The sequence below is a fragment of the Streptopelia decaocto genome (genome assembly GCF_964273445.1).
Source record: "Streptopelia decaocto genome assembly, chromosome: 3".
NCBI classification, from domain to species: domain Eukaryota; kingdom Metazoa; phylum Chordata; class Aves; order Columbiformes; family Columbidae; genus Streptopelia; species Streptopelia decaocto.
Window position 1 is genome coordinate 59,815,059 of NC_138656.1, and position 13,210 is coordinate 59,828,268.

Below are 13,210 nucleotides of genomic sequence, written 5' to 3' on the forward strand. Positions count from 1 at the left end.
GTTCTAGAATTTGTGCTGCATTCTTGCATGCTATCATTAAATGGCTTACCTTGGCATATTTGATCTTTCAGTGTCATGATTTCTAATTCAGGTATTTTCCCACTTAAAATAAATCACCGTGTCTCAGCACTATTGTTATTTTAGTATACTTTGCCAAAACTCTGAGACCAATAATATTGCGTAGTACTGTATTAAATGAGTTAAATACCAGGTGAGATAAAAGTAGGTGTAAGTGATTGTTAAGTTCTAAGAAATGTTATTAATGAAGACTCATCTTGTTTGAAGGGTAAACATGTAATACTAATATGAAGTATTTAGTAGGGTAAAATGAACTATAAACTGAGTTTTCATCTTCTAAGTAGCACAACAGAAGGATTTTAGAACTCTTTTAGAAGTAAAATAACCTTCAGAAATTCTATTTATACTAAGTTTTCCTTTTTAGGGAACTGTCAGATTTTGATAAAGATGGTGCACTGACATTGGACGAGTTCTGTGCTGCGTTTCATCTGGTGGTTGCTAGGAAGAATGGGTATGATTTGCCAGAAAAGTTACCTGAAAGTTTAATGCCCAAACTGATTGATTTGGAAGACTCGACGGGTAAGACATGCTTCAACAGAGACTTCACAATTTTAGAATTATGATATAGTTGTTACACTATATCAGCAGATATTTATAGGTTTCTATGGGCATAGCCCATTAGTAAGAAGTAGAGCGATGTGCAGTTTTAGAAATTTTTTTATCAGTGTTCAGAGCTAATCTGAGCACACATGAATTTCTGTACAGGGAAAAGTTATTTAGGAACAGTAGACATATTGACTGTTACATTTGGAAATAATACCTGTGTGCTTTAAACGTTAGGGAAAACAAAATTGTCACAGTATGAATTTTATTAATGATCAGCTATTGCATTCCATATTTCCAATCCAGCTGTACTTCAGACTTGATTTCAAATGAGTATGCTTTCTGTTCACTCTCATTTCTGAAAATACAGCTTGGGTTTCTACGTTTTGAAGATATTCAGAAAATATTCCCAGATTCAATGCTATAAGTAGGACTGTGCAGTTTAAAAGTACAAGATCGGCAGCACAGATTGTTTTTTCTTAATTATACTCCTGACTTGACATCAGCTTTTATCATCCATCGCTTTGTCACCTTGTCTTTCTGTGCATAGTCCTTTACCTTTGGGTGCTCCCAGATAAACCATTGAATGTATGAGTTCTGCTTGTTAATATGTGCCAAAAACCCAGTCCCATAACCGAAAAGCAAACTAGTGTAAAAGTGACGTTTAAAAACAGGATGTTTGCAACCATCTTCTATTTTTATTTTAAAACAGATAAAGGAAACTGAATATTTTAAAACTGCTTTAGACTACATTTTAACAAGTGGTCTTTGCTTGGAAAGTCAGGTTATAATGTTGGTGCACACGTAACTATGATTTCCTAGAATTTTATTTCTTTTGCTTCTTAAATTTCTTTTTACTTTTGTCTACAATTATTGATGAGTTCTTAAACTAAACACTTTGTCTCTTACTACCTCTGCTTTAACAATTAAACCATTTTTGTGGGAGTAGCTTGGCTCCTCAGAGAAGCTTTCCAACAGCAATCAGCTGCAACTGAAGGGTTTTCAGGATGAGTAAGCCTTTTGCTATGACAAAGACATTCATAAGAAATATCTACAATCAATTAGGTGAATACCTAGCAAGCGTCTAAAACCGACTCATTCTGTCTATGTTTGTGTTAAGGTAATGGCCAAGCAAAAATCTTGATAGGAAATGGAGAAACATTTATTTGTATAAACCATTTTTATTTAAAACAAACACCAACAACTATATCTGCACCTGATCTTCTAATGCCTTTATTGGTAGTAGATTTCAAGATTTTATCACTTAACTGAAGTTGTCTGGAAACTTTATATATTGGACATGAAACCAAAAAGTGTTGTGTATGTTTATTTTTATTATTTTACAGGCAACTTTGGGGAATAATCAAAGGGAATTTTTTCTCATCTCTCTTTTCATTTATTTTTGTTTGTATTTGCTCTGATATACTGGGTGTGCTTTAACCTTTCATATAAGGAAGTGTTTTATTCTGCAAGATAAGCTTCTCAGTGCTGTATTTGATGTTATATACATTAGTGTGAATTTATTTTCTCATAAGAAAGAATTTGTCTGCATGTAATCAGAATCTAAAACTGCCATTTAAAAGCCAGCGAATGGGTAGATAGTGTGATACAGAGTAATTTTTAAAGTCCAGTTTTCAGAAAGATCCTCAAAATAATGGTAGCACCTGATAAATATTATATTTTACTTGAATAAATGCTTTTTGTCTGCCGCTAAGTATTTCCTTGGAAAATATGAAAACAAAGGGTACTCTGCACTTTCCATGACATGTGAACAGTTCTTCTGAGAATAAATTGAATGCCATTCATGATTTTAGTTTATAGTGATTCCTGTCATTTCAGAAGTTGGGGAACAGACTGGTGAGGTAGGTTACTCCAGTTCTCCAGCAGAAGCACCTCCAAGCAAGTCTCCATCAATGCCATCCCTAAACCAGACCTGGCCAGAATTGAATCAGAGCAGTGAGGTTAGCACTTTTATTTAAGAGTTGTTTCGTTGCCAGTTGATAACTAAGTTGTGTATGCATCCATAATTCATCATAAGTGGATTGTTGACCACAAATTGTGAAAAAGTTAGCAGGACAATAGACACAGGAAGGTTCTACATGTGAAATTGTAAAAAAAGGTAATGGCTTCTTTCTGATTTTTCTGTCTCATTGTAAGATGAGCTAATATTTAAAATATCATTAATGGTTCTTAAGCGTGATATTTATCACAAAATTATCTCATAACATTTATTGAAAAAGTTGAATTCATTCCTGATTTTTGTTTTTTCACTTAGTGTGGGTTTTTGATTGGGGCTTTTTGTTACCTCTGAAGGACTAGTAGAGCCAGTATTTTTGCAAAACTTTGAAATAAATTTTTTATGGATCTGGACATGGAGACTCTTTTCTGGAGGTGATGAAATATAAAATATCTCACCAGTAATGTAGAAAAGTCATAGCTCTGGGCTTGTTTCAGAAGCAAAGAGTTAAAGTTGAATCTGAAGTCAAGCATGAGCTAAATGTATATAAGTTTTAAATTTTTGCTGTTATGTACTGCTGTGATATCATCCTTTACCATGCATATTTGCTATATAAGGAGTCTTACATAGTAAAGCTGTATTTTGTCAGCGTTTTAAACTGAAGTTACCAAACAAGTTTTGGTTTGGTGTTTTTTCCTTACAAATGTCCATTGTTTAAAAAGCCTGTAAGGGATTGATTCCGAGAGTTTTTCTTATTGCTCTGTTTTAACATTTTTTACTGAAAATAAACCAGTGTTTTATTATAATGGCTACTTCAGAGACTCAAATGAGTTCCTGACTGCAACCATAATACAAAGATAATGTAGGCTTATTTTTCATTATACGGGGAAAAAAGGGGTACATGTTGAAATTATTTTTGGAAAAGTCTTTTCATTTAATAATCTGATATTCTCAAGAAGAATCTAAAACTTGGTTTGAATATCTAAGATAGTTCTGTCACTAGCTGAGTATTGTATTGCCTGTTCTTATTGAAAGAGGTTTTTGTGGCTTTCTTCTTTCTTTGTTAGACTTCAAGTGAATAAGAAGATTGGTAGTAAAATATTTAGACAAGGCAAAGGAGAGTTAGTATGAAACAGAAAATAAGCAAGTTTTTAGGATTAAAGTTAGGAGCAGAGGAAACTCCCTCACTCTATAGGAAGGACTTAATAAAGTCTGCTGATCCTCTTAAGTGACAGTGATGTCTTTACCAAATAAAAATGTAGGGAATGATTTAATGATTATTAGTTCTGTCTGATGGAGTGGCTCTTAGACTGCTGGTGGGAAGCTAGGAGGGAGGTGAGCAGATATTCAGTTATTGTTAAAAAGCTGTAAATGTTTGCAACTGCATTAAAAATTACATTCATACATTCTCTTATAAATTTGCAATAAAGATTTAATTAAGCTAATAATTTGGTAAGCTGCATTGTAGCTGAACAGATTACTTCAGTGTCCAGTGCAACTCAAACCCATTTGTCAGGGTAGTTACACTAATGGAACAAAGTTAATGACAATTCTCTCTCAGCCAAAAATCTTGTCTTACAAAATTGACTTTGTCCATTCGGATAGATAATGTGTGGTTTTTTTTCTGAAAATCTGCTAAAACTTTAAGTGGTTTGGAAAAGTTCTCACACTAAATATACTACCAGTTACTAACTATACTAAAATAAGAGTTGAACATTTATTAAATGTTAAGAATTTTTTATTCTAACACAAAGGGGTTTCTCATTTTTTTCAGCTATATTGCTGTGCATGCTTCTTGCTCCTGAGCATTTTCTTTTCAGCATGAGTCAAGTCAAAGTCCTCAAAGTTTTAATGCCATGAAAAAATTTCTGGTGTTACTGCGGGCACCAGTCAAATTGTTTCCTCTTTGAACCTCTTATAACTGTCATCATCAAATGAATTGCTTGAAAAATCTGTGCATCTTTGGATCATCTGCCTTTCCAGGCAGTTTCATCCCCGTTAGTATAAACACTGTTGGTTACTCTGTTCTTTCTAGCTCATAGTTGACTTTTAGACTCCAGTTGCCAGGCGCAGGCACAAATGTGGACCAAGGCATCAATCTCAAACATCAAAATAAAGAGCATGATGACAATCCACCTAGCTCTGGATATTACATGCTTGACATTCTCATCACTTCACTTGTCCCATCTTTCTCACTTTAGACATCTTTTCCATCCAGTCTCAAGGCTGAACACCAAGTTCTGAGAACTTAAAAAAATAGAAAAGCTTACTAAATTTTTATTGAAAACAGTCTAGTGTCATGATCCTATTAGCTTTGACACAGATAATGGGGATTTGCTTTTGAGGTCACAACTGTTACACCTTGTGTGCTCTTGGTGCTCTTTTAGTAATGGCTGATATGAGTTTTAGTTTTTAGTCGTTAACCTTTTGAAAGTGTTTTTGAAACATTTTTGCAAGTCTTTTAGTTTCAGCTAATAGGAGTTTTATCCTAGCAAATCAGTTGTTTTGTCCGTGCTCTTAAAACTTGCACAGATTTTGAAAAGCAGTCAATTAGAGCCTTATATATATATTAACTTTCTTTTAACCAGGGAATTAGCAATATCTGTTTTCATGTAGTAGGTTAGGATGCAGCACAAACAGCATATTCCCCAGAGTAGTCAGGAGGTGTTGGTGCTCATTTGACTGCCCAGCCAGGAAGCTTGAGAACAAGTAATAAATGTTCTGTAGTTTGGCTTCAGAGGAGCAGAATATGAGGTAAATTCAACATCTGTCTCTAAAATAATATTTTAGCATTGATCTTAACTATAACATCAGTGTTGTATGCCTTTCTGGAAGTTTTGAAAAATTAAAAACCAATATTTCTGTAATCAAATTTGCCAGTTTCAGTGGTCAAATCAAATTTAAAACAGTAGTGGTAGTCCTAAAACAAATATTAATGCACCTTTCATGAAAATGAGCAGCTGTGTAAATGCAAGAGGCCAAATTAGGGGAAAGGCTGGCAGAACTTGGCAATTAAGTTTCTGACTTACTAAAAAGTGGCTCAGTCAACAGATTCATACAGCTCCAAAGTGCTCACAATGCTGCCGCTTCATGAAAGGCTGGAGTGACACACAGATGAACTGTTTAATACAGGGAGTGGGGCAGAGCAGTTAGGAAGGGAAACCTCACATCCTTACTAAAAAGGGTTCATTAGGTTCTGTCCGTCAAGGGGTTAGTTTTGTGTATTTAAAACAAACAAACAAAACAAAACACCACCACCAAAACAACAAAAACTGTCCCACCCATTCCCCCCATGCCTGCCCCACCCCCCCCCAAAAAAAAAAAAAAAAAAAAAAAAGAAAAGAAATAAAAAAAAGAAACTTTGCCTTAATTTGAAGTCTGAAATGAGGAGAGATTTCTGAAATAACTGGCTTAGACTAGGTTAACATACAGGCCATTCACTAGACATAGCTCAGTGTAGAGGAGCACATGAGTTTAAGTTGACTAACACCATATAACTTGTCCTGTATCCTCTGGAATAATTTACATTTATTTGCCTATGGATATGGAACAAGAATATTGATTTGTTTTCACAACTATACTAACATCATTTTTGTCAAATTTTCTGAGCACTAAAAATTTTGTATTTGTAATTTTTGTTGCAGTGTTTGAAACATGGTTAGTATTTGTGTTATTTTACCAAAATATAACAAGTTTAGCATTCCTGTTATGATTTGTAGTCTGGTTTCTGAATCACAGACTAATTTTATGTACTTTGGTACTTTATTGTTCCAGTTGTGGCTGTAGTTTGACTTACTAAACATGAGGACTCTTGACAAACATCTATTGATACAGCATGCCTATATCTTGTAAAATTGTTTAGAGATTGACTTATTTGCTTTTAGCAATCAACAGTATGTTTGAATTTAATTCTTTGCCTTGTCAGTGATTTAGACTTGTAAAAATCCTCTTTACAGCATAGAATCACTTCTCAGGGGTTGCACTGCAAGCTGAACTGGTGTAGTTGGACTACTCAGTGTTCATTTGTCTGGGATTTTGTAAGAAAATCAGCATTTCTGAAATATGTTTGAAACTTGGCAGCTACAAAGCTGAGGAACCTTTCTGTGGATTTTATAATTACAAATGCACACAACATGTGGCACTGATTTTTATCTTTACAGTATTTGAATGGTCTAACCATTTTTTTTTACTTGTGATTTTAATTGGCAAACGTGAACTCTGAAGGTACTTCTGTGTTGACTGTGCACCTGTATCTTCATTATGAAATGTGTATTTAAAGATTGATATCGAGGGATAACAAACTTGGTTGCACAACAATCTCAGACTGAAATAGAAATACTTAATGTGTACCAGTGTGCTTCCCAAGTCAAGTACTGTCCAGTGCAAATATAGTACTTTCCAGTGCAACCTCTGAACTACTGTGCTAAATCTCCTCAGTGATCTTTTACTCCCATCTTTCTCATCGTGCTGACTTCTCTCCTCTGTCTGTTCAGCAGTGGGAGACATTTAGCGAACGCTCCTCAAGCTCACAAACTCTGACCCAATTTGATTCTAACATTGCACCAGCTGATCCTGTAAGTCAATCACTTAGCTTGCTTGTTTGAAATTAATTTTATTAACACTGAATTTCCATTCATTGTATTTAGCTGTTATGCATGATTCCATGGACTGCTTTTTGGGGAATGGTGGCAGGCTTCTTGATTTTTTTTCCTTATTTTCAGAATATAAATTTTCTAGTATGGCTCATATTTAATATCTGAATGCAAACAATGCTTTTTTCCCCTTGATTTTGATGTAACACAGGACTGCTATCAAAACCTGTATTACACAAAGTATCAAAATTTGTGATTTGTTTTTTTTTTTTTTAATATAACTCAACACAAGGGCTACTCCAAGTGATAAACCAGTTCCATTTTAGATTTCGTCTTCAGCGTTATTTTATTTGTTTCAAGTTGCAGAGCTGGATTTGCACAAACTCTTAGGAGCTGACAATGCCAAGTTCACTAAAGAAAAACTACTGGGCCTTAGTGGGTGTGGTACTTCATACTCCTAATGTTTTCATCAAGTTACTTGATTAATAAGGCTTTTAGTATTTCTTCAGCTAAACCTGTGCTGTTCTAATGCTTTACTCAGTGGGGAGTGCTCTGAAGGTTTACGTAATCAAATATTCTGCCAAGTTTGGGAGCCAGAAATTCACTACAGTGTTTCCAGTTCTGCTGGTTTTAAACTTCACAGCATGTGACATTGAAGCAGTTCCGAAATGCATTAAAATTGATTCAGTATTTAGCTGCTGCTTTCATCCTGCTTTTCTTAGGTATTTAATTACCACTGTTAGTGTCCATTTTAATTCAATTAATTACAGTGTTGGTGTCCATTTGATTACATAACAAAATGTATTAGGTGTACGTAATTCACATTTACCTGCTTTTTCAGATCACTTCTGAAAAAATTATAATACGTAAATACACATGTATTTTAAATACATCAGTGCTCCACTTTCAGAGTTAACGCTGCTGTTTCTGTAGAAATAGCATTTCAAGGTGCTGGAAGCTAGAACTCAAAGTGTACTGTTCCCTGTACTCAGAATTGCCCTTAGTAAAAATTCAAACCAAATGAAAATGTCACATGTCAAGTGAAAACTAGCCCTTTTTCATTTGAGAGAGACTTTTTTGGTTTAAATGAACCATATTTTTATATTTTAAGGAAGTAAACGTGATGAAAATCAGTTTAGAGTTGTTTCTTACTGTGTATCATTGCTTGACAGTAAAGAGCTATAATTGTCTTCTTTCTACAATAAGATACTAATTCATTTTTACACAGAATTAGTAAATGACAGAAATCTAGTTTGAATTTTTTTCCCATGTGTTAAGCTAAATAGTAGGACAGTGATGATATATGGAAAACTGCTATATAGCCATATATATGTTTGTGTGTGCATGTGTGTATAGGCATGTATGTATAAACAGAAATTCAGTAGAAATACAAAAATATACTGGGATCACATTCTTGAGTCATTTTCTTAGTCTTAATTTTCATAGAAAATAAAAACAAATTACAGCAATTTTGTTAGTAGCAGTGTGCAGACTTCTTATTTTAGCACCAACAGTGATGCATAGGACTGAGATGCTGAACAACTCCTGCTTTCCCAAAGGACAGAATCAGCTTTCTCAAGCAGTTGCTAATAACTAACTATAGACTAAACTCATAGACCAGTTCTTTGTCTTTTTGTTGGAAAAGCAGCTGCTTTTGGGGTAGAAGATAAGTGGAAAGAATAACAGTGTATTCCTCCCCTGGTATGGGAACAATATTTGCATATTTTAAGTGAAAGTTGGTAACATGTTAAGTTGTTTTGTGTAAAATTAGATTCATGGTCTGAATTAATATGTTATATAAAAGTCAATTAAACAATTTGATATAGGTTTTTTGTAGTAGCTGCACATTAGATTACAGCAGAGGGCTGAAGTAGCTACAGCAAGACTGACCTTTGCATGATGATCCCCTTATGGGGTAGAAGCAGGGGGGGCAATATATTTTGAAGTTATAAGTATTCTTAAAATCCCAGTACAACAAGAGTGTTTGGCTGTGCCTAGGAAGTGGTTTTAATAGTTTATATTTGCAAGAAGAGTAGTACAAGTCAGTTTAAACAGTTTTAGAAAATATTAATGAAAATCTACTATGCTTAGTGAAACTGATCTACTTGAGTGGTCAGAACAGGTTAAATTTCTGATACAAGGGTAATTTTGAAACCTCTTGTTATTTCTAGGGACACAATATAATCTGGAAATTTTTTGTGCTGTCATTGTCCCACCAATTCATAAATTCTGAATATAGTAAAAAAAAAAAATCAGACAGCTGTGTCCATATTTTTAGGTTACTTGTGAACAAAGTTTTGAGATTTTTTTTTTAAGCTGTTTACACAAAGTCTCCAGAACAGGTGGAAAGGGCTGTCTATAAAGTACACTAAAATGGTGTCTCTTGTCTGAACTACAAGGAAAATGCTTGTGTAAGTTCAACGCCTGTCTAGAGATACATTCCATAGGGCTTGTTATCCTAAAGTTTAGAAGATGTTACTGTTTTAAAGACTCCTGAAACTATTTGTCTTAAACTACTACAGAGTACTTATTTTATACAGAATTATTCATACTATTTAAAGTGGCCATAACTTTCTGAGGCATTTTAAGTAAAGGCAGTGAGTGGGGTTTTGAAACTGTAGCTTTTTGGTTTGGGGGTTTATTTTGTTTGTGTGGGTTTATTTGGGGTCGGTTTGTTTGTTTGTAAGATGTTCTCCAAGTAACAGATATCTAGTAGGCCAAAAATGGTGGAAAACTGGTAAAATTCAGGTCCTGTTTACAATGCAGTTATCTATAGAAACATTTCTAGTGCCCTTTTTAAAGTAGTATGCCAGATTATACCTTATGAACTGTAGAGAAACTTCATCTTATAGAGCTTTGGGTTTGTGGGTTTATTCAGTTCCCTGGAACTGTCTAAAAAAATAAATTCATTAAATTATGCTTAGAAATTACAATTTGCATGGTTTCAGAGACTCTTAATAGAACAAATTAAAACCAGATTAACATCACTTACTGCTTAACTCTGATCTCCTTCTCAGGACACTGCAATTGTGCACCCGGTTCCCATAAGAATGACTCCAAGCAAAATCCACATGCAGGAGATGGAGCTTAAAAGAACTGGAAGTGGTAGGATATTTTCACTTGCTAAGGAGGAAAGATTTGTACAATTATAGCTGGCTTTGCTTCCTTAAACGTGCTGATTTTTTTTCTTCTACTTAAATGAATGTATCTGGAGTTAAAAATTAGACTATTGTTCAGATAGCTGGGGAGTTTGACCATTTGCTACAGTGAGCACCTGTAGGACATCATTGGGTGGAGTAGTTCAGGAACATCATGATATAGATTTGATTTGGGCCTCCAGGAGAATGTCCAGATTTCCTTATTAAATACAGAAAGAGACTGTGAAGATGGAGAATATAGCCTGCATTGATAAAGCTGTTCTACTGTGGTCAGAAATACTGAGTTTATTATTTGGAAATGTGACAGCATTTGGGAGTATTGACAGGCCTTTTTTTTTTTTTTCTAATACTCTGGTCAATAATAAGCAAGGTGGTTTGATAATTTTTCTTGAGGAACAGTGGAGTCTCAATTCATAGATGTGTCCCAATATACTAGTATTTCCTGAAATCATGTAACTTATGTACAGTCTTCAGTATATGAGAATAAACAAGTATCCACAACACATTTCTTTTTAAAGTTTCCTTAGCTTTGTAAATAGGTAAAGATTCCCAGCTTGTAGTACTGAGAAACAGAAATAACACTATTACAATGTAAAACTTTGAAGTTAAAACAATTCATACACCACAAGTGTTAAAATACAACAATTTTAGTCAACTGCAGCATTTCAGATAAGGGCAGAAAAGTAATGTAAAGCTTTGGCATCAGAAGTAAAGGCTAGTTTGAATACATTTATTTACACTTGTTTTCCATCTAGATCATGCTAACCCTACTAGCCCACTACTTGTGAAACCACCTGAACTCCCAGAAGAAAACAAAATGAGTTCATCTGTAAAATTTACATCTGGAAATACAGTTAGTAAGTATCAAAGTACTTTCTGATCTCATTCTTTACATTACACAAAGTGTAGATCTGATACATTCTTTAGTGAATGAAAGCTTGCTAGATATGATATGTTTAACCCAGAGTTTCTGCTAAGAATAGAGGTATTTCTGATATTTATCTCTTAGAAGTAGTAGTTAGGAAAGTTCTGATGCCCCTGGAGATGCTTTCATGCCATATGTTCAAAAAGTTCATTTTTCTCAGCTTGTTTCCATCTTCTGTTTTCTCTTTTAATCTTAGGATGAGAAATCAAAATATCTGGGAAGTGGAATTGTCTAAGTACTATTTGATTCTGCTTCCTCAGAACTGTGTAACAAAATGTTTTCTGAAGAGTGAAAGCCTGTTGACCACAAATTTCAGGCAGTTCTCATCTGGTTTAGCTACTAAGAAAATGCAATAGACTTCTAGATTTCCATTTTAGGTACAGCTTTTCAACTGTTTATTTGGTTCTTAATAGCCTTCTTGATTGTCAGTATCTGTGTCCAAAATATCTTGTATTATTTTGATTTGATTAGTCTACTCGTCTAATATTGAGGGAGGTCCCAGATTATATGTAATCTGGATGAATCTGTGGAGTCTGTTTCTGAGATTTTTGTTTTCTTTAAGATGGGATCTTCAGTAAAACTAAGGCTTGAAGAAGAACTCATTACCTTGAGTCCTTTGCATTATTAAGACAGAAGTTTATTGGTTGGTTTTCAATACAGGAGTAATTTAGAAAGTGCCTGTTTGCAATGTGTTTTGCTTTCCTTATGAACTGTTTCAGCACCACTCTTCATGCTGAGCAATGTCTTGAACCTGTCTTTTTCTTTTCAAGCAGAGTTCTGTTTTTACTAGGTAGTCTTCTGATGCAAAAGAAAGAATGAGCAAACATGGTCTTTTGATGGGGAGACTACTACTATATGTAGGATCTAAGTTCTAAGAGCCCTTCTGTACTCCCTTTTCCTTATCTGAGTATAGCTTAACCTTTGATAAAGGGCCTGCAACTGTTAATTATAAGAAGAAGTATTATTCATTCAGAGGAAGAATATAGTAAAATAGAAAAAGCCTCATTGCAGTGTAACAAAGCCACCTCATAGTATCTCAAACTGTGGTTATCATGCAATGCCCATCCTTTTTCTGATGAAACGGCTCTTGACAATATTGTAACAATTTGGATGCTTAACACCTTTCAGGTGGATCCTGAAGAAATCATTTAATACAAGCTAACTCTAGAAAATAAACTTCTGATGCTTAAAAACCCACTGTAAATCTAACAAGATTTCTTTTGTACAGACTTACTATCTTGGTAATTATGTTTCTTAACATTCTTTAGTGTCTTCAGTAGTGTATCTTGACACGTGCGCTAAATCAGTGACGGTGTCTGTAGCACACTTCCTCGAGCTGTTGGGCTGGACTTATTTTTCAGTATTTGCTTTAGTTGATAGTTTTTGTTTAGCTGTGCCAGAATTCATTTGAGAATAGGGAGTCTTCATCTTAATTTAAGCAATAAACAACGTACCCACTTAGAAAAGTTGTTTGGTTTTTTTGATGTATCACTTTTTTGTAAGTGTTGTTTCATAAATGGATATTCTTAGGAACATTTTTTCAAGAATATTTTGTTCATAAGTTCATATGCTTTTTTTCTGCATATGAAGTAATAGGCAAGGGCATTCCTTGCTGAACAGGAAAATAATCTCTGCAGGATTCTCATCTCTGGGTCCCAGCTAATATGTCTTAACACTTTTGAAAACTTTAGTGTCCTAGGAGGTTAAGGTAGTCCTTTGAGAGTCCTTTCAGAAAAATTTTGATGTTCTTGAGTAGACTTTTCCTCTTTACTGATAAGCAGTCAGGTGAGTCTCATTGCTCCAGTGACTTTCCACCTTGAATTGTGTTTTAGCAAGTGCTCTGGAATCATCTCTTGTGATAAATTATTCTGAACGCCATATTTCTGTCTGCTTTCATTCCAGACAAATCTTGTGATTTTGGTGAGATGGGTAAGGGTGTCCTTAAGCAAACTATATG

General features: G+C 34.4%; 1 protein-coding gene across 8 annotated transcripts in view; it reads left to right on the forward strand.

Moving 5' to 3' along the window:
- REPS1 (RALBP1 associated Eps domain containing 1) overlaps positions 1–13,210 on the forward strand; it is a 68,270-nt gene that overhangs the window by 42,037 nt on the left and 13,023 nt on the right. For 4 of the 8 annotated variants that reach the window (XM_082047768.1, XM_082047774.1, XM_082047771.1 and 1 more), the window contains 5 exons: positions 443–597; positions 2,461–2,582; positions 7,072–7,152; positions 10,188–10,275; positions 11,084–11,185. In XM_082047768.1, the coding sequence (XP_081903894.1) occupies positions 443–597; positions 2,461–2,582; positions 7,072–7,152; positions 10,188–10,275; positions 11,084–11,185 (548 nt within the window). The remainder of the gene's footprint in view (positions 1–442; positions 598–2,460; positions 2,583–7,071; positions 7,153–10,187; positions 10,276–11,083; positions 11,186–13,210) is intronic. The other 4 variants (XM_082047769.1, XM_082047770.1, XM_082047772.1 and 1 more) reach the window with 4 other exon arrangements.